Below are 22,316 nucleotides of genomic sequence, written 5' to 3'. Positions count from 1 at the left end.
CAGGCACTGCTCTTATATATGCCAGTTTAGGAAAGATTTTTCAAATTAATTTCCTCATTAAAATCAACTTAAAATAGAAAATGCTAGACGAGTTCATAAAACATTTGAAGCTTTTCTCTGCTAAAATATTCTAAGGACTTCCTTGGTGGTCCAGTAGTTGAGAATCTGCCTTCCAAAGCAGGACACTCAGATTTGATCCCTGGTTTAGGACCTGGGATCCCATGTGTTATGGGGCAGCTAAGCCCACATACCACAGGTACTGGGCCTGCACTGAAACTAGAGAAAGCCCACACACCGCAACAAGAGAAGCCTGTGCACCACAACAAAGACCCGGGGCAGCCAGTATATATACATATGCATTGATTTTAAGAGCCGAAAGAAACACTTTACGCAAGGTATCACAGTAACAGAATTCTTAAATGGTTTATAAGTCTAACTGCAGTGTAACAAACCTCAAATAGAAATCTGATCTTAGCATATACTAACTGAAATCCTTATTATATATTTTATAGATATTTGAACAGATATTCAGGTTATCGCTCTACCAACATTCTTCCAATTATCAAGGCTTAAAAATCTAAGGAGTCATTGTTTTACTCCTCTTTCTCATCACTGTATCTGTTGCAATATATTATACAGTGGTTTTAAAAACTTTGGAGTTTATTCCAGACTCTATCGTTTATCATCTTTGGGGTGCTGAAAAGCTATTTCACCTAAGTCTCAGTTTTCTCACCTATAAAATGCCACAATTGTAAATACTATGTGAATATTTAATGAGATAATATTTGTACTGCTGTTAAACTTTCTTAAAACAGAATTTTGATCAGGTTATCCTCATGAAACACTCACTGTGGCTGATAACTACTTAACAAAATTACACACAAACTTCTCATTTTGAAATTCAGAACCTTCACCATGTACGTCTTACATGTCTTACACCTCTAATCGCTAATCTATTCACTCAGTATACATTACAGCTCATTTCAATACTCATCTTTCCTAAGAAGTCTTTCTTGATTGACATTATCCAACCCTTCTTGCTAATCTACCTTCCTTCTTATAAATGTGACATGCAGAAAAACTGTATGTATGTTAGATCTTAACTTAAAAAACTTTACAGTATAGAAAAACAAGTAGTGTATATTAACACACATATATAGAATATACAAAAATGGTGCTGATGAACCTATCTGCAAAATAGAGACTCAGATATAGAGAACAGACATATGGACCCAGCAGGGGAAGGAGACGGTGGGACAAAGGGAGAGCAGGACTGAAATATACATAGTACCATGTGTAAAACACACAGCTAATGAGAAGCGGCTACACAGCGCAGGGAGCTCAGCCTGGTGCTGTGTGACAACCAAGAGGGGCGGGATAGGGTGGGAGGTGGGAGGGAGGTCCAAGAGGGAGGAGACTTGTATCCCTATGGCTGATTCACGTTGTTGCATGGCAGAAACCAACACAACATTGTAAAGCAGTTAGGCCTCAATTAGAAATCAATAAATCAAAAATAAAAATGATTAAAAAAAAACTTTACAGTGTAGACTTTCACTTTCAGGTAGGATGCACCAGGGCAACACTCTCACCATGACCAGAAAAAAAAAGGGGGGACAAACTGCAAAATCATGTTGTTGAAGACAGGAGACAGCTGTGCAAGTTCTGAGAACTAGGTAGAAAACATCCTAGAAAGAGATTCCTTCTCAAGGGAGCTGATGATTCACAGCTCTTTTCCTCCCTGAGCTAATTTGCCCAAAAGGCTGAAGATCCAGTGTACTCTAGGAAGGGAGGCTTTATTGGGGGTAAGAGAAAGAAGAGCTTCTGGTGGTTTCCTTGGGGCTAGCATGGTGGACTGGAAACTAGAGGAACTGAAAACACAGCATTTCCCCACAAAGCTTTTGCTGAGTTCTGGGGCAGTGCGGGAAGCTGGGGTGGAAAAGTACGGAAAACTTCCAGTTGCGTAGATCTTAAGATAAAGTCCCATGAGAGGGTGGAGCCTGCCATAAACAAAAGTTTCCCCTTTAAGATATTTGCCATATTTTAAAACCAGGTGGAGCAGAAGACTATAAAGTTAATAAGGCAGCCACTGCTGCTGCTGCTGCTAAGTCACTTCAGTCGTGTTCGACTCTGTACGACCCCATAGACGGCAGCCCACCAGGCTCCCCCGTCCCTGGGATTCTCCAGGCAAGAACACTGGAGTGGGTTGCCGTTTCCTTCTCCAATGAATGAAAGTGAAAAGTGAAAGGGAAGTCGCTCAATCGTGTCCGACTCTTTGAGACCCCATGGACTGCAGCCCACCAGGCTCCTCCATCCATGGGACTCTCCAAGCAAGAGTACTGGAGCGGGGCGCCATCGCCTTCTCTGAAGGCAGCCAGTAGCTATATGTAATTACTGGACAGTTAAAGCATTGCTAATCCAAATTGAGATGTACTTTAAGTATGAAATACAAACGAGATTTCAAAGACGTACTGCAAAAAAAATTTAAAAAGGTGGTAAAATATCCCATTTTATATCAATCACATGTTGACATATATTTTAGAAGTACTGTGTTAAAGAAGACACTGCTAAAATCCTACCTATTTCTACTTTACTTAATACAGCTATTAGAAAAGTTTTGATTATATATGAGGCATACTTTGGGCTTCCCAGGTGGCACTAGTGGTAAAAGAACCTGCCTGCCCATGCAGGAGATAGAAGAGACTCCGGTTCAACCCCAAGGTGGGAAAGAATCCTTGGAGAAGGGCATGGCAACCCAGTCTAGTATTCTTGCCTGGAGAATCCCATGGACAGAGGAACCTGGAGGGCTACAGTTCATAGAGTCGCAAAGAGTCAGACATGACTGAGTTGACTTAGCTTGCATGCACGTGGCCTACTTTATATTTCTATTAGGCAGTGCTGCTATACAGCAACCACTAAAAAAATAAGCAGAAATTTTTTGACCCTTTTTTGATATCTTAAAGATATTAGTCGTTTGGACTATGGTAACTTTGTGGTGACTCTTATTACTGCCACACATTACTAGCAACTATCATATTTGTAACCTCTTGTTGAGCTTGATTTCAGCACTTATTCAATAAGGGAATATGACTTAGACTATAATATCTCTTTCTCTTGTCCTCATAGTTTATTTTAGACTATACTGGCCAAGTCTGGCTCAGTTTATGGCTAATATTTACAGCACAGTCATTTAAAGGACTTTCTGACGCTACACAAGCTAGAGTTGGATTAGCCAGAGTCCTGAGAGTGGTACTAACAGGCTGGGATTTCCTGTAACACAACATCTTCATAAGTAAACAGCGTCATGTAATACTGTCTACCACTGGAGACTGTTGGGAAAGCCTTTTGTAAATTGCAAACCCCAATATAAATATGCAATTATCTGCATCAGAAGGTCCTTTAAATGACCATGCTGTAAATATTAGAAATTAGTGATAAACTGAACCAGGCTTGGTCATTACAGTCTAAAATAATCTATGAAGACAAAGGAAAGAGATATTATAGCTTAAATCATATTACCTTATTAAAGTGCTGAAGTCAAAATCAAATAAGAGGTTTCAAATATGCTGGTTGCCAGTAATAACAGTAGTAAGAGACACTACAAAGTTACCATAGTCTAACTGAGTGATTATGCACTCAACTCCTTATTGCAAAATTCAGACTTAAATTGAAGAAGGTAGGGAAAACCACTAGACCATTCAGGCATGACCTAAATCAAATCCCTTACGATTATACAGTGGAAATGACAAATAGATTCAAGTGGATTATATCTGATAAATGGAGTGCCTGAAGAACTATGAACAGAGGTTCATGCAATTGTACAGGAGGCAGTGATCAAAACCATCCCCCCCAAAAAAATGCAAACGGGCAAAATGGTTGTCTGAGGAGGCTTTACAAATAGCTGAGAAAGGAAGAGAAGCGAAAGGCAAAGAAGAAAAGGAAAGATATACCCATCTGAATGCAGGGTTCCAAAGAATAGCAAAGAGAGATAAGAAAGCCTTCCTATGTGATCAATGCAAAGAAATAGAGGAAAACAACAGAACGGGAAAGACTAGAGATATCTTCAAGAAAATCAGAGATACCAAGGGAACATTTCATGCAAAGATGGTCACTAAAGGACAGAAATAGTACAGACCTAACAGAAGCAGAAGATATTAAGAAGAGGTGACAAGAATACACAGAAGAACTATACAAAGAAGATCTTCATGACCCAGATAACCACAATGGTGTGATCACTCACCTAGAGCCAGACATCTTGAAATGTGAAGTCAAGTGGGCCTTATGAAGCATTACTACGAACAAAGGCAGTGGAGGTGATGGAATTCCAGCTGAGCTATTTCAAATCCTGAAAGATGATGCTGTGAAAGTGCTGCACTCCATATGGCAGTGAATTTGGAAAACTCAGCAGTGGCCACAGGACTGGAAAAGGTCCGTTTTCATTCTAATCCCAAAGAAAGGCAATGCCAAAGAATGTTCTAACTATTGCACAATTGTACTCATCTCACTCGCTAGCAAAGTGATGCTCAAAATTCTCCAAGCTAGGCTTCAACAGTATATGAACCGTGAACTTCCAGATGTTCAAGCTGGATTTAGAATAGGCAGAGGAATCAGAGACCAAATTGCCAACATCAGCTGGATCATCAAAAAAGCAAGAGAGTTCCAGAAAAACATCTACTTCTGCTTTATTGACTATGCCAAAGCCTTTGACTGTGTGGATCACAACAAACCATGGAAAATTCTTCAAGAGATGGGAATACCAGACCATCTGACCTGCCTCCTGAGAAACTGTATGCAGGTCAAGAAGCAACAGTTAGAACTGGACATGGAACAACAGACTGGTTCCAAATAGGAAAAGGAGTACATCAAGGCTGTATATTGTCACTCTGTTTATTTAACTTATATGCAGAGTACATCATGAGAAAGGCTGGGCTGGATGAAGCACAAGCTGGAATCAAGATTTCTGGGAGAAATATCAATAACCTCAGTTATGCAGATGACACTACCCTTACAGCAGACAGCGAAGAACTAAAGAGCCTCTTGTCCGTCTAGTCAAAGCTATGGTTTTTCCAGTAGTCATGTATGGATGTGAGAGTTGGACTATAAAGAAAGCTGAGCACCAAAGAATTGATGCTTTTGAACTGCGGTGTTGGAAAAGACTCTTGAGAGCCCCTTGGACACAAGGAGATTAAACCAGTCCATCCTAAAGGAAATCAACCCTGAATATTCATTGGAAGGACTGATGCTGAAGCTGAAAAACTCCAATACTTTGGCCACCTGACTGGGAAGAACTGACTCACTGGAAAAGGCCCTGATGTTGGCAAAGACTGAAGAAAAAGGAGGAGAAGGGGAAGACAAAGGATGAGATGGTTGGATGGACATGAGTTTGAGCAAACTCCGGGAGTTGGTGATGGACAGGGAAGCCTGGGGTGCTGCTGTCCATGGGGTCGCAAAGAGTCAGACATGACTGAGTGACTGAATTGAATGTTATCTTTAAAACAGAGTATATGGAGCATGGTTTCCTACCAGCAGCATCAGAATCATCTGGGAACTTATTGGAAATGTATTTCATCCTACCAAATCAGAAATTCATGATGGGGAAAGGGATACATCATTCTTAACAAGTTCTCTAATAATTCTGAAGTAAGCAAAAATTTGAGAATCATTGCTCCAAAAAGATAGGGATATTTCCTTTACTAGCTTTAAATATGCTTGTGTATAGATGTACAGGCCAAATACAAGTGGGCAAACTCTCAAAAACAAACGATAGCGTCCATCTCTTTCTGGAGAAGGCAATGGCAACCCACTCCAGTACACCTGCCTGGAAAATCTCATGGATGGAGGAGCCTGGTAGGCCTGCAGCCCATGGGGTCACTAGGAGTCGACTAGGCGACTTCACTTTCACTTTCATGCATTGGAGAAGGAAATGGCACCCCACTCCAGTGTTCTTGCCTGGAGAATCCCAGGGACAGGGGAGGCTGGTGGGCTGCCGTCTATGGGGTTGCACAGAGTCAGACACGACTGAAGCGACTTAGAAGCAGCAGCATCATCTCTTTCTTCTCATCATCACACCTTCAGACATAGACTGAAATATGTTCCATATAAGATAAAAACATACTTACCAAGGGTTTTTCCAGCTTCAATTCTTGTCAAAAATTGACATACGTATATAGTTCTCAGTTGATAAGCTGTTAGACTGGACAGTCCATGAATAATAGCTGAAAGTGAATAAAGTAAACTTTATTAAAACATTAAAACAAAACTCCAACTTGGCCCTGCAGTACCTCTGTGTGGTTTGTTGAGTAATAAGTTAACAAACACCACCCAAAGATTATCATAAATTTAGAACTGGATGCTTTATTCACAGACAATTTTTAAGAAATCAGAACAAAAGTGAGTAACAATGAACACTTTACCTTCAAAATAAAACTGATGTTTCATACACAGAATAATAAATCTTTAAAACTACATACTTTCACAGGTACCATTCTGTACTAATTAAAAGGGAGATTTAGATCCAAACTGTAAAATATGTCAAATCGTTAGATGGAAACTTATTTTACAGCTTAAGATGCCTTACGTAATAGGAAATATATTATTACTCTCAAGGTTTCAGGTGAATGAGAGTCTCTTTAGTTTACAAAACTTTATTTTAAAAACATGTATTTATATTAATCTCCCCAATATTTGAACACCCAGCCACCCAGTGTTATGCTAGGTAGTGAGTATGTACAATGATGAGTAAACCATAATCCTGGTTTTCAGTGAGTTTACTATGTACAACGAAAGACAAAGATTAAATTAACTAGTCCTGTAGCTGCTAAGCAGATGAAACAAATATTTATTTTCATTTATCTCCTCAATTTTAATATTCCATAACCTTATGCTATACTGGAGATTATGTATACAAAATATAGTCATAAAATTACAGGATTCAAAAAGAGAACAAAACTTATATAAAATTTAAACACAACTTATTCAATATTTATAGAATATCTACTGCTGGCCAATGGTAGGGACTCATGACTGAATGATAGATAGCCCCCTAGGAAGGTTTTAGTCTGAAAAGACACAAACAAAAATGTAGGCAGGTGACTAATTAAAATTTTAATACGTCATAAAGGGTAAGTATGGTATAGAAGCAAAACAGAAGAAAAGCCCAATCTATTCTAGAGAAGAATTGCTCTTTGTACCTATTAGGCATAAAACAAAACAATGAAAATCTACTCAAGTTGAAGCCAGCTATCTGCTTTTTCCATACCTGTAACCAAATACTACTGACAGAAAGACACCAGAGGATCTAATGACCAACAACAATAACAACTATATTTAAGCAATTACTAAAATACCAGGCACCTACTTTAAGCCCTGAGCAGTGGTTTTCAACTGGGGTTGCTGTGACTCTGCCCCCTAAGGGACATTTGGCAATGTCCAGAGACATTTCTGATTGTCACATTGAGACATTCTGATTGAGTGGGAGGGGCTGCTACTGGCACCTAGTGGCTGAGGTCAGGGATCCTACAATGCAGTAGTGAACCTCCACCCTGTCCCCTCTTCACCCTCAAGCATACACAGAATAAAGAATTATGTGGTACAAAATGTCAACATGCTGAGGTGCAGAAACCTTGCTTTATAAATATCAGTTCATCTGCTTCTCTTATCAGCTCTGTGAGGTAGATGCCATTATCACTACCATTTTACAGATGTGGAAACTGGTGGTATCAAGTCCCTGCTTCAAGGCTTGTGACGATAAACAGAGCCAGGAATCAAACTCAGACAATTTACAAGGATTCCCTGGTGGTTCAGGGGTTAGGACTCTGTGCTTCCACTGCAAGGGGCACAAACTCCACCCCTGGTCAGGGTATCAGGGAACTAAGATCCCACAAGCCGTTGCAGCCAAAAACACAGACATACATACTCACAAAAACAAACAAAAATCCGCAGATAACTAACGATGGAGCCCAAGCTCTTAATCACAATCCTATACTGCCTCCCACAATGGAGACAGGTTAGGAGTATCAGTCTGGAAAAGGCATTCTCTGACACAAGTGAGGTGGGAGAACAATTCTGAGTTTGAATGAAAAAGCTAAGAATTTTCTAGTAAGCATCTAGAGTTGCATATGTTTACATTCTTGAAAAGTCTAGTAAATGTAATTCTATAAGAGATAAAATGGAGTCCTGTCAGTCAAAAATGGCATACAGAGACAATGTTAAGTTTACCGTCTGTTTATCTGTCATTGATTTAGCAATGCAACTTGGAAAATAGTTTACTCTTTCTGGATTTTGGTGCCTTTAACCTTAAAATAATGGAGGTGACCTAGATTATTCCTTGGGTCTTGGGCTAGAACCTTAAAAGGTCTTTGTTTTTTATTTAAATGACTTTTTTTTTTTTTTTAGAATGGTTTTAAATTTACAGAATGTTGGGAAGATAGTAGAGTGCGTGCATGCAAGGTTGCTTCAGTCGTATCCAACTCTTTGCGCCCCATGGATTGTAGCCCACCAGGCTCCTCTGTCTATGAGCTTCTCCAGACAAGAATACTGGAGTGGGTTGCCATGACCTCCTCCAGGGGATCTTCCTGCCCAGGGATCAAACCCGTGTCTCTTACATCTCCTGCACTGGCAGATGGGTTCTTCACCACTAGCGCCACCTGGGAAGCCCCAAGATAGTAGAGAGGTCTCATATAATACTCTCCATCCAGTTTACCCTGTTATTAGCATCTTACATTAGCATTGTTACATTAATTAACCAATATCGATACATTATTATCTAAAGTCCAAGCTTTACTCAGATTTCTTTAGTTTTTACTTAATATCCTTTTTCTGCTGCAGGTTCCCATCCAAGGTTCAGTTCAGTTCAGTCACTGAGTTGTGTCCAACTCTTTGCGACCACATGAACTATAGCACGCCAGGCCTCCCTGTCCGTTACCAACTCCTGGAGTTTACTCAAACTCATGCCCATTGAGTTGGTGATGCCATCCAACCATCTCATCCTCTGTCGTCCCCTTCTCCTCTCACCTTCAATCTTTCCCAGAATCAGGGTTTTTTCAAATAAGTCAGCTCTTCGCATCAGGTGACCAAAGTATTGGAGTTTCAGCTTCAGCATCAGTCATTCCAATGAATATTCAGGACTGATTTCCTTTAGGATGGACTGGTTGGATCTACTTGTGTCCAAGGGACTCTCAGGAGTCTTCTCCAACACCACAGTTCAAAAGCATCAATTCTTCAGCGCTCGGCTTTCTTTATAGTTCAACTCTCACACCCATACATAACTACTGGCAAAACCATAGCTTTGACTAGACGGACCTTTGTTGGCAAAGTAATGTCTCTGCTTTTTAATATGCTGTCTAGGCTGCATAGCTTTTCTTCCAAGGAGCAAGTGTTTTTTAATTTCATGACTGCAGTCACCATCTGCAATGATTTTGGAGCCCCCCAAATAAAGTCTCTCACTGTTTTCATTGTTTCCCCATCTATGTGCCATGAAGTGATGGGACCAGATGCCATGATCTTAGTTTTCTGAATGTTGAGTTTTGAGCCAACTTTTTTACTCTCCTTTTTCACTTTCATCAAGAGGCTCTTTAGTTCTTTGCTTTGTGCCGTAAGGGTGGTATCATCTGCATATCTTTATTGATATTTCTCCCGGCAATCGACTCCATCTTGTGCTTCATCCAGTCCAGCATTTCTCATGATGTACTCTGCATATACATTAAATAAGCAGGGTGACAATATACAGCCTTGATGTATTCCTTTCCTGATCTGGAACCAGTCTGTTGTTCCATGTCTGGTTCTAACTGTTGATTCTTGACCTGCATACAGATTTCTCAGGAGGCAGGTCAGGTGGTCTCATATTCCCATCTCTTTAAGAATTTTCCACAGTTTGTTGTGATCCACACAGTCAAAGGGTACCACATTACATTGAGTCATCATGTCACTCAGTCTTCCCTTGGTTTTGATGACCTTGCAGGTTTTGAGGTATTTTGTAAACTGAATCTCTCTATTGGGATTTGTCTGATACTTTTCTCATGATTAGACTAGAGATATGGGGTTTGGAGAGGAAGATTACAGTGGCAAAGTACCACTTTCATCACATTATATCAAGTGTACATGGTACCAACTATCACTGTTGATGCTGACCTTGAGTACCTGGGTGAAGCAGTATTTGTCAGTTTTCTCTGCTTTCTTCCCCTTTCTATACTGCGCTCTATACAGCCCACACTTTAGGAGTGCGGACTTACACTCCACCTCCTTGAGAACAGAGTAGAAACATGAATTACCTGGAATTCTTCTGCATTGGAGATCTGTCTCTTCTCCCACTTGTATATTTATCCCAGCATTTATTTACATCACTGTGGACTTTATGGATGTTTTAAAATAATTTGGGTTCTAATACAATACTACAGTTGACCCTTTAACAATGAGGGGGTTAGAGACACTGACCCTCCAAGCAGTTGAAAATTGTAGTGTCGATCCCCTGAATGCATGGTTTAACCAACCACAGATTGTGTAGTACTGTAGTATTTACTACTGAGGAAAAATGAAAAAACTGGCTTGTAAGTGGACAGGTACAATTCAAATCTGTGTTTTTAAGGGTCAACCATATTTTTATTTTCTTGCTTATGTCTGCTTGGGCTATTGGGAACTCTTGCAGTTGGCTCCTATGCACCTTTGTGCTCCCATAATTGTGGAGCTTTGTTTCTTTAGGGGTTTTGTTTTGCTTTTAGTACTGCCCTACTTTTTGTCACAAGATGCTCCAGGTTCAAGTTGTATATTTCCTGTCCCTGTCCTGGAATCAGGCCACTTCTATGGAAAATGGTACTAGAAACCAATACCTGAATGCCACTGGAAGGACTGATGCTGAAGCTCCAAAACTCTGGCCAACTGATGAGAAGAACTGACTCATTGGAAAAGACTCTGATGCTGGGAAAGACTGAAGGCAGGAGAAGGGGATGACAGAGGATGAGATGGTTGGATGGCATCCTGACTCAATGGACATAAGTGAGCAAACTCCAGAAGACAGTGAAGGACAGGGGAGCCTGGTATGCTGCAGTCCATGGGGCTGCAAAGAGTCAGATACCACTGAGCAACTGAACTGAACTGAACCCTGTCTCTAGTGTTATCTGTGACATAAGGGAAAGGTCGTTGGATTGGAAGATAAGGCAGGTGTCTGGACCAACCCTCTTAACCTACCAATGCTTTAGGTTGTTTAGATCACTCCTCCATAAACTGAGATTTTACTCGCCTCACTCATGGAATAACTGTGAAGCTAAAATGTGTCAACATGGTTTTTTAAAATATTTAATTTTCTATTAAATTCTATCTTGAGGTTGCGGTCCGCTGCAATAAGCTGAGAGCCAACTCCAATAAATATTAATACCGGAGTATCTTTCGGTTATCATTCAAAAAGCCAGCTAGCCTTCTGTAGGCATCAATGTCTTTGCCCATCATTCACAGGCTGTCTTGCATAGGTGGTAGACTTGTCAGTTACTTTCACTCTGAAGCCTATACTGAGCAGCAGGCTCAATGAGGGCTTCCCTTGTGGCTCAGATGGTAAATTATCCGCCCGCAATGCGGGAGACCTAGGTTCAATCCCTGGGTTGGGAAGATCCCCTGGAGAAGGAAAAGGCTACCCACTACAGTATCCTGGCCTGGAGAATTTCATGAACGGTATAGACAATGGGGTCGCAAAGAGTCGGAGACGACTGAGCGACTTTCACACACACAGGGTCAATGAGGTTTAGACAGCTCATAGAGTAATACCAAACAAGGTCTCAGAGACTTGCTAAAAGAAAGAAAAAAAAGCTTTTACAGGAGTACCTCAGAAAAAAGCAAGAAATGCAAGCACCTGGGAGAAATATCAATAATCTCAGATATGCAGATGATACCACCCTTGTGGCAGAAAGTGAAGAGGAACTAAAAAGTCTCTTGATGAAAGTGAAAGAGGAGAGTGAAAAAGTTGGCTTAAAGCTCAACATTCAGAAAACTAAGATCATGGCATCTGGTCCCATCACTTCATGGGAAATAGATGGGGAAACAGTATCAGACTTTATTTTTTTGGGGGCTCCAAAATCACTGCAGAAGGTGATTGCAGCCATGAAATTAAAAGACGCTTACTCCTTGGAAGGAAAGTTATGACCAATCTAGATAGCATATTGAAAAGCAGAGCTATTACTTTGCCAACAAAGGTCCGTCTAGTCAAGGCTATGGTTTTTCCAGTGGTCATGTATGGATGTGAGAGTTGGACTGCGAAGAAGGCTGAGCGCCGAAGAATTGATGCTTTTGAACCGTGGTGTTGGAGAAGACTCTTGAGAGTCCCTTGGATTGCAAGGAGATCCAACCAATCCATTCTGAAGGAGATCAGCCCTGGGATTTCTTTGGAAGGAATGATGCTAAAGCTGAAGCTCCAGTACTTTGGCCACCTCATGCGAAGAGTTGACTCACTGGAAAAGACTGATGCTGGGAGGGACTGGGGGCAGGAGGAGATGGGGACGACAGAGGATGAGATGGCTGGATGGCATCACTGACTCGATGGACGTGAGTCTGAGTGAACTCCGGGAGTTGGTGATGGACAGGGAGGCCTGGCGTGCTGCGATTCATGGGGTCGCAAAGAGTCGAACACGACTGAGCGACTGAACTGAACTGAATCCTCTTATCAACTCAACGGGTTATTCTCATTTTACCGACTAGTAAAATTTATGAATCTGAGAAAAACTGAGGAGCCCATGAGAGGCGGAGGCGGGATTCGAACCAACTATTGACTCCGAGCCCGGGGCCCTCAGCAAGCAGCCCGATCCCCGCCCCCTGAGGTATAGCGCTGCAAACCAGGCCTCAGTCTCCCGCTGCGGTTCCCGCTCCCTGCCCGGGTGCGCCCAGCACTCACCCTCGGCGCTGTCGCGGGTGCGATGGAAGTCGTCGGAGCGGCCGTCACGGAAAGCCCGGCAAAGCGAAAGGCAGAGGAAATCGAGCATCCACCCGGCAGCTACCGCCTCTGCCTCAGCCACCAGGCCCGCGTCCTCCTCCTCCTCAGGGGCCCCCAGCTGTACCTGGCACTCGAGCAGTTCTTGGCATTCAAACTGCTCCTGATCATCTGTCACCGTGTCCGCCACCCGCTCCTCCGGGGAACCTGCATCCTCCCCGTCAGCACGCCCTCGCGGGCTCTGAGCCGCAGAGGCGGTCTCCTCCGCCATGTTAAACACCTCGCGCAGCTTCTGGCCTTTCCGGCGCAGAGCGATTACTGGCTCGCGCCGCGCGGAGCGAGCCCACGGCGGGCGGCCTCTTCCGCCTGAGGGAAAACACCAATCAAACACCGCCGGGATGGGCGAGCGGCTCGAGCCTGGCTTCGGATTGGCCGAGACCTGCTCCAGCCTCTGTATGTTGAATTCACCCGCCACCCTGCAGTGCCGCTTTGTTGGTAAACCAGAGAAGTTCAGGCTAGACCCGGAGAGAAGACTGGAGGTGGTTGTTGTTCAGTGGTTCAGTCGTGTCCGACTCTTTGCGACCCCATGGATTGCAGCACCCCAGGCTTCCCTGTCCTTTACCATCTCTCGGAGCTTACTCAAACTCCTGTCTGTGAGTCGGCGATGCCATCCAACCATTTCGTCCTCTGTTGTTGGTCTGCCTTTAGTCTTTCGCAGCATCAGGGTCTTTTCCATTTTAACTAACCGTGTTGTTGTTCTAGACGATGTTGTATTTTAGCACAAGAATAGAATAGTTCCCCCCACCTCCTGGGGGAGGTGTTTTAACTAGAAAAATAAAACATTTTTAACTTTCCCCAGTTAAAATGGAAAAACATTTTACTCGTTTGTGCTTCAAAAAAGATAGATAATTTAAATGTCACTATTTTTCGAGCATAACACTTTAAATCCTAATGTACTCTTAACAGTTACTATGCAATCAGAAAGCAAAACTCTTTCAACAGACAGATCCGTGCTTTTCCAATCTTAAGGAGCGTCAGAATCAGTCCCGAAGCTTGTTGGGCATCACACCTATAATTTTTGTCCTGTAGGTTTGGATTGGGATCCTTGAATCTGCAAGTCCTTTGTTCACAGGTGAGTGATATTAAGGCTGCCGGTTTGGGGACCAAATTTTGAAATTATTGCTCTAGAAAGAGTATGTTATTATGGAAAAGAATTTCAGTCAGGACCTGAAATAGATTATAAAAATTCAGCTTGTACAACAGTAAAGTGAAAGTGTTAGTAGCCTCTGACTCTTTGCAACCCTGTGGACTGTAGCCTCCCAGACTCCTCTGTCAATGGGATTCTCCAGGCAAGAATACTGGAGTGGGTTGCCATTCCCTTCTCTAGGATATCTTCCCAACCCAAGTATCCAACCCAGGTCTCCCACATTGCAGGCAGATTCTTTACTGTCTGATCCACAATGGAAGCCCAGTGGCTTCCTATATTCACAACAATAAGTGAATACTTATTTTGAATTTTCAAACTTACCTTGGAGCACAAGAGGGGACTGAGGGGAGAGGGGTCTGGTTATGTTCTATTTTTCTATGTAGGTGACCATCAATGGTCACTTTATGAACATTCATGGAACATGATATATGCACTTTTCAGTACGTGAGTTATAATTGAATAAAAAGCTGCCTTTAAAACCCTGTTTATAACATATCCAGTGTTATCAAACCCTTTATATTTTAATTTTTCACATTTATTATTGCCTTAAGGCTGAAATGTTGAGTCATCAAAGGACTATATTGTAGCCTTTAAGAATGCCTAAGTTGGGGACTTTCCTGGTGATGCAGTGGCTAAGACTCTGTGCTGCTAATGCACAGAGGGACCTGGTTGGAACCCTGGCACAATGATCATTGAAGATCCTGCCCCCTGCAGCTAAGACCTGGAGCATTTGTGTGTGTCTAAGTCACTTCAGTTGTGTCCAACTTTTTGTGACCCTATGGACCATAGCCTGCTAAGTTCTTCTGTCCATGGGATTCTCCAGGCAAGAATACTAGAGTGGGTTGTCATTTCCTTCTCCGAGGGATCTTCCTGATCCAGGAATTGAACCCATGTCTCTTATGTCTCCTGCATTGGCAGCCTGGTTCTTTATCACCGGCACACCTAGACCTGGCACAGCCAAATAAATAAATATATTATATATATATATATAAAATACCTAGGTTGGAATTCCCCTACCATATATACCCATTAGCTGTGTGACCTTGGATTAACTATGCCTCAGTTTTCTGTTTACTGGGTGTACTAGTAATACCATCATTACAGTCTCCTTGGAAAGATTAAAGGAATTGATAAATGTAAAGACTTTAAAAGGAAACCAGGTACTAGGTAAGTGCTCAGTAACATTAGCTGGAAAAGCAGGACATTTGTGCTACTCAGAAAAAGAGTAGTGAGTCAGAAGGAATTGTTCCTTCAGACTCCAGTAGTCCCATGGAAAGTAAGTCCTCTTTGTAAATAATAGAGGACTGTTGCTGCTGCTGCTAAGTCACTTAGTCATGTCCGACTTTGTGTAACCCCATAGACGGCAGCCCACCAGGCTCCCCCATCCCTGGGATTCTCCAGGCAAGAACACTGGAGTGGGTTGCCATTTCCTTCTCCAGTTCATGAAAGTGAAAAGTGAAAGGGAAGTCCCTCAGTCGTGTCAGACTCTTTGTGAGCCCACGGACTGCAGCCTACCAGGCTCCCTCCATCCATGGGATTTTCCAGACAAGAGTACTGGAATGGAGTGCCATCGCCTTCTCTGATATAGAGGACTAGGCCTAAGGAAAGAAAAGATAAGGTATAAAGAAAATGACCCTAGATGAGTGTTAGATTTCCACTCCACTTTGAGGCATCACTTCATGGGAAATAGATGGGGAAACAGTGGAAACAGTGTCAGACTTTATTTTTGTGGGCTCCAAAATCACTGCAGATGGTGACTGTAGCCATGAAATTAAAAGACGCTTACTCCTTGGAAGAAAAGTTATGAGCAACCTAGATAGCATATTTAAAAGCAGAGACGTTACTTTGCCGACTAAGGTCTGTCTAGTCAAGGCTATGGTTTTTCCAGTAGTCATGTATGGATGTGAGAGTTGGACTGTGAAGAAAGCTGAGCGCCGAAGAATTGATGCTTCTGAACTGTGGTGTTGGAGAAGACTCTTGAGAGTCCCCTGGACTGCAAGGAGATCCAACCAGTCCATTCTGAAGGAGATCAGCCCTGGGATTTCTTTGGAAGGACTGATGCTAAAGCTGAAACTCCAGTACTTTGGCCACCTCATGTGAAGAGTTGACTCATTGGAAAAGACTTTGATGCTGGGAGGGATTGGGGGCAGGAGGAGAAGGGGACGACAGAGGATGAGATGGCTGGATGGCATCCCAGACTTGATGACCGTGAATCTGAGTGAACTCTGGGAGTTGGTGATGGACAGGGAGGCCTGACGTGCTGCAATTCATGGGGTCGCAGAGAGTCGGACTGGGACACGACTGAGCAGCTGAACTGAACTGAAGTGAACTGAACTTGAGGCAGTGGACACAATGTAACATTACTGGTAAAGAAGCTTCTTGTGCATGAAATTTCTTCCCTTTGCAGAATTAGTAAATTAGTGAGGACTGAATAAATGTGTGGAAATAACATGAAGCAGATTTCAGGACTGGAAACATGTTAGACAATTCTAATCCTAGGCTTCCCTAGTGGTTCAGATGGTAAAAAATCTGCCTGCAATTCGGGAGACCTGGGTTGGATCCCTGGGTTGTGGAGAAGGGAATGGCAACCCACTCCAGTATTCTTGCCTGGATAATTCCATGGACAGAGGAGCCTGGCAGGCTACAGTTCATGGGGTCACAAAGAGTCGAACACAACTGAGTGACTAACACAATCCTTTAGAGCTTTGAAAATATTTAGAAGATCTTGGTAGCCTCTTGAGAGTTTTTAGACTGGTATTTCATGTATTATAGGATTAGTATATGACTGTCAGACAATAGGCCTCAATGTTGTACTATCTCACCCTGTAAGGGCATGTAGTTTGTTAAATGCTGAAGTCCCGGCTAACTCTCTGTGATCACATAATTTTGTTGCTTTATTAAAAAAAAAAAAAAAGCCTTCTGGTGTATGTCTTTAACAAGTCGCCAATTAGCCAGTATTTTTAATAAAATGCATCTGCCCAAAGTGAAAGTGATAACATTGTATAGGAGTATAAGGATATGTCTACAAACAGCTGGGGACCCAGGGGAAGAATGCTGTTTCTATTTCCTCCTGGAAATGAGCCAACTCTGTATGATGCAAGGTATCTTGGTGATGGTTTCTACCCCTGAATAAAAAATAAGGGGAAATCTCTTGACCACACAGCACTAAGAAATACATTCTATGGACAGTCTCTACTTATTAAAGCCTCTACTAAATTTTTTCAACATTCTTTTTAAAAAACAATTTTTTTTTTGTCTTGTCTCACGACATGTGGAATTTTAGTTTCCTGACCAGGATAGAACCCACACCCCCTGCATTGAAAGCAAGGAGTCTTAACCAATGGACTGCTGGGAAAGTCCCAAGTCTGTCTTTATTCAAGTGAATGAGCCCGATATGAATTTTTCAATTTTCTAGGAGCTTCATTTTAAAAAGAAAAAGCTTAAATTCATGTTAATATCATGGTTTATTTAACCTAACGTATCCAAAATATCAGGGCTTCCCTGGTGACTCTGGTAAAGAACCCGCCTGCCAATGCAAGAGACTCAGGTTTGATCCCTGTGTTGGGGAGATCCCCTGGAGAAGGAAATGACAACTCACTCAGTATTCTTGCCTGGTAATTCACATGGAAAGAGGGAGCCTGGAGGGTTATAGTTCATGGGGTCACAAAAGAGTCGGATACAACTTAGTGACCAAACAACAAAAATATCAACAACCCAAAATATCATTTCAACCTGTAATCAATATAAAAATGATTGAGATATTTTACATTGTTTAAATGTCTTTGAAATACAGCATCTATTTTACATTTATAAACATCTGTTTGGAATTGTCACGTTTCACATGCTCAAATAGCCAAATATGGCTAGTGGCTATAACTGTAGGACAATTCAATACAGTACAGGTAGAAATTCAGGCTCTAGAGTCAGAGATTTTGATTTGAATTCTTTCTCCACCACTTTCTAAAGCACAATTAGGGAAATTTCTGGTTTTAAAAAAGTATCAGTTTTTTACCCCCATGGACTTCTCAGAGCTTCATACTAACCTATACACTAATATGGATTATGAATTTCTAAGAAAAACATAGCATAAAATATATGCTCTAATTTATCATTACACTCTATTTTTCACATGACGACCTATATAATTATTGTACCAATAAATACACTTTGATGCTTTAAACTACTATACCAATATATACAGATACCAGCTATTAAGATGATTCCATGATCTCTAAGGGGAATGCCCCGGTGGCTCAGTGGTAAAGAACTCTCCTGCGATGCAGATGCCGCTACAGATGTGGGTTCCATCCCTGGGTCAGGAAGATCCCCCGGAGGAGGGCATGGCAACCCACTCCAGTATCCTTGCCTGGAGAATCCCATGGAGAGAGGAGCCTGGCGGGCTACAGTCCATAGGATAGCAGAGAGTTAGACACATGTGGATGTGGACTTGATCTTTAAGGGTTATAGTAAACTCAGTATCACTTGATCCAGTGGATCATACCCTCTTCCTGGATACATTTTCTTCATTTGACTTGTAGGATCCATCCTTTTTTAATTTCCTCACATCTCACTAGTCACTTCTCTTCAGTTTTTAAACTTTTGGATACTCACTATAATTTTCTAGTTGATCTTTTCTCTTCCCATTGTTTAAAATTGTCAACTGGAATTCCCTGGTGGTCCAGTGGTTAGCACTCTGCACTCTCAGAGCTGGGGGCCTGGGTTCAATCCCTAGTTGGGGAACTAAAATTCCACAAGCTGCACATGGCAGAGCCAAAAAAACTAAAAAATGAAATAAAATAAAATTGTCAAGATCCTGTTGAGGGACTTCCTTGGTTTTCCAGGAGTTAAGAATTTGCCTGCCAGTGCAGGGAACATGGGTTCAGGAAGAGCCCACATGCCTCAGAGACTAAGCCTGCTGCTGCTGCTGCTAAGTCGCTTCAGTCGTGTATGAGTCTGTGTGACCCCATAGACGGCAGCCCACCAGGCTCCCCCATCCCTGGGATTCTCCAGGCAAGAACGCTGGAGTGGGTTGCCATTTCCGTCTCCAATGCACGAAAGTGAAAAGTGAAGTCGCTCAGTCCTGTCCGATTCTTTGAGACCCCATGGACTGCAGCCCACCAGGCTCCTCCGTCCATGGGATTTTCCAGTCAAGAGTACTGGAGTGGGGTGCCATTGCCTTCTCCAACTAAGCCTAATGTGCCACAACTACTGAACCCATGTGCAGCAATGCAATCCTGAAGCCCACGCAGCTAGACCTGTGCTCTGCAACAAGAGAATCCACTGTGCAAGCAGAGAGCGCCCTGCTTTCAGAAACTAGAGAAAGTGAGAGGATAACAGGCAGGAAGGCCAGAGGTTCCCAAGTGGCAGGAGAAAATAAACTGCAAGTGGCAAATGTTTTTTCCCTACTCTACACAAAGTTAAAAGAGCCTTCTTTTGATTCTTTGTTGATGACACCTGGTTCTGCCTTGAGCTAACCAATGTATTTTTCTTACATTAATGAAACTATGTATTTGCTTTGGAATTTTCCTTTCTTCAAAATGGTTCTGCCTAAGATTAATTTTTTCTCAAACCTTGGGCTGATAATGGCTCAACAACCAATATTCCTCTCAATTGTTTTATGGCCAGGGGGATGACACACCTCATGCCATCCTGTCTCAAAAGTGTATATTGTGGGAGAGGGGCCCAGTGAGATGGCTAAACTCCCTCTAGCCTTGAGATGTCTCTCTTATCTGATTAATAGCTTTCTAACAGCTTCCCTGTGGCCCCAATGGTAAAGAATCTGCCTGCAATGCAGGAGAACAGGGTTCGATCCCTGGGTTGGGAAGATCCCTTGGAAAAGGAAATCGCAACCCACTCTAGTATTCTTGCCTAGAGAATTCCGTGGACAGGGGAGCTTTGTGGGCTACAATCTGTGGGGTTGCAGAGAGTTGGACATGACTGAGCGACTAACCCAAGCAACAGACGCAAAACACTTTGCTGAAAACTAGCAAAGGGGTACTCTTTCTGTTCCCTTCTGATGTCTATGTCAGAAGTGTTCCCTATCTCTATTACACTTGAATACAACTTTTCTACGCAAAAAGCTCCAAGTAGTCAAGCCTTGTCTCTGACCCTGGATCAAAATACTTTCCTCTGAAGGTTGTGAATCCTGGCATAACACATGACTGGAAGCAGCAGCCTTTCAAAAGGCTGCACAGCACTGAAGACTGCTGCTCTTCACTGTGGCGCACAGGCCCTAGGATGCCAGGCTTCAGTACTTGCAACCCTTGGGCTCAACAGCGTGGGCTCAGTAGTTGTGCCTTGGGCCACTCAAGTGGCAGGCGGATTCTTAACCACTGGACCACCAGAGAAGTCCCATAAAATCTTTTTAAAAAGAAAAAATTCAGAGTATAATGGACCTTATGTGTGTGCTAAATTGCTTCAGTCATCTCTGACTCTTTGTGACCTCATAGGCTATAGCCACCAGGGTCCTCTGTCTGTGGGATTCTCCAGGTAAGAATACTGGAGTGGGTAGCCATGCTTTCTTCCAGGGGACCTTTCTGATCCCTAAGGGATCCCCTAAGGCTCGTGCATTGCAGGCAGGGTCTTTACCGCTGAGCCACCGGGATAGCCCACAACTGGACCTTAGTACTAAGTAAAGATTTGACCAGCATTGCCTTTCCAAATTAACCAGTTATTTGACTAAGCAGACTGAATTGACTACTTTTTGTCAGCCCTGGTGATACCTTTACTCTTCCCAGTAGAGGTCACTGTGTAACAAATTCTTTGATTAAAAAAAATATATAGTATAATTCCTCCCATTAAAAAAAAAAAAAAACACTGAAATTCTTTCTTACTAGCTCCCTTGTAATCCAAATAGGCAGAGGAGCCAAGCACGAGATGGGATGAGGGCCAGAGATCCAAGAAGCTTGTGTGAAAGTTACTGCACAAATACAAGTAACATTCATGCATGTGGCTTAGTGTGTTTGCTCTTTTGGTTTCAGGAATTTCTTCCGATTTCAAAAATCTAAGATTCCACTCTGTGCTCTCCATAGAGCGCCAGTGTGATACCTGCTCGGACTAAACCCATATGAATCAGGAGGCTTACAGCAGGGCACCACTCAGTTGGAGGATGATGTCTTCTTCTGAGTCTGTCTTTCATGGCCTTTCTTTTGAGTAGGAGAGCCTGGACTTCTTTCTGTGACAGCTTTTTTCTTTTTTTTTTAATATGGAACACTTCACAAATTTGCATGTCATCCTTGTGCAGGGGCCATGCTAATCTCTGTATTGTTCCAATTTTAGGATATGTGCTGCCAAATGAATCGAGCATGACAGCCAGATTTTTTTTAAAAAGCAAAAGTATGGGAATTTCCTGGTAACCCAGTGCTTAGGGCTCTGTGCTTTCACTGCCAAGGCCCGGGTTCAGTCTTCAGTCAGGGAACTAAAATCCTGCAAACCACACAGCAAAAAGCAACTAAATAAAATAAGCAAAAGCAAACACTTTCAGGCTCTGGAAGCCCAAACCCAGAACAGCACAGCGTCCCTTCTTCCATGCTTAGTTGGTCAAACAGAGCCAGAAAGCCATTGCAGATTCAGTGGTGGACAAGTAGGCTTCACTTCTTGATTGGAGGAGGAATATGCCTGCATCAGGATGAGATGAACTGTTGAAGGCTAGCCTTGTGAACAGGACTTCCCTGGTGATGCTAGTGGTAAAGAACCTGGCTGCCAAGGTAGGAGACGGAAGAGATGAGGGTTCGATCCCTGGGTCGGGAAGACCTCCTGGAGAAGTGCATGTCAGTCCACTCTAGTATTCTTGCCTGGAGAATTCCATGGACAGAGGAGCCTGGGGGGCTAAGGTCCTATGGAGAAAAGGGTCAGACATGACTGGAGAAACTTAGCACGCACCCACACATTCTTGTGAACCACATACCAGTGTCTGACTGAATGTGGAAAAATCGGACACTGGAGTCAAAGGGTTAGTCTAGAGTGGTTACCCAAGCAGAGTTGTATCTAACAGCCAAAATGACTCAACATGGGAGAGGGAAGCTAATACGTGTTGTTGTTCAGTCATTCAGTCGTATCCAACTCTTTGCGACACCATGGACTGCAACACACCAGGCTTCCCTGTTCTTCACCATCTCCCTGAGTTTGTTCAAACTCATGTCCATTGATTTGCTGATGCTATCCAACCATCTCATCCTCTGTCATCCCCTTCTTCTCCTGCCTTCA

At 42.7% G+C, this 22,316-nt stretch overlaps 1 protein-coding gene and 1 non-coding gene across 3 annotated transcripts in view; both read right to left on the bottom strand.

The window, feature by feature from the left end:
• TERF1 (telomeric repeat binding factor 1) overlaps positions 1–13,256 on the bottom strand; it is a 40,673-nt gene extending 27,417 nt beyond the window's left edge. For both annotated transcript variants that reach the window (XM_040262024.1, XM_040262025.1), the window contains exons 1-2: positions 12,869–13,256; positions 6,117–6,212 (exon numbers count right to left, since the gene is read on the bottom strand). In XM_040262024.1, the coding sequence (XP_040117958.1) occupies positions 6,117–6,212; positions 12,869–13,175 (403 nt within the window). In that variant the 5' untranslated portion in view covers positions 13,176–13,256. The remainder of the gene's footprint in view (positions 1–6,116; positions 6,213–12,868) is intronic.
• An 8,053-nt stretch (positions 13,257–21,309) lies between these two features.
• Positions 21,310–21,417, bottom strand: LOC120879153. The gene has a single exon (XR_005724721.1). It is a non-coding gene; the product is annotated as a U6 spliceosomal RNA (small nuclear RNA).
• Positions 21,418–22,316: the final 899 nt, after the last annotated feature.

The sequence above is a fragment of the Oryx dammah genome, unplaced genomic scaffold, assembly GCF_014754425.2.
Source record: "Oryx dammah isolate SB20612 unplaced genomic scaffold, SCBI_Odam_1.1 HiC_scaffold_19, whole genome shotgun sequence".
NCBI lineage: Eukaryota > Metazoa > Chordata > Mammalia > Artiodactyla > Bovidae > Oryx > Oryx dammah.
This window is presented reverse-complemented; position numbering and strand designations above follow the sequence as displayed.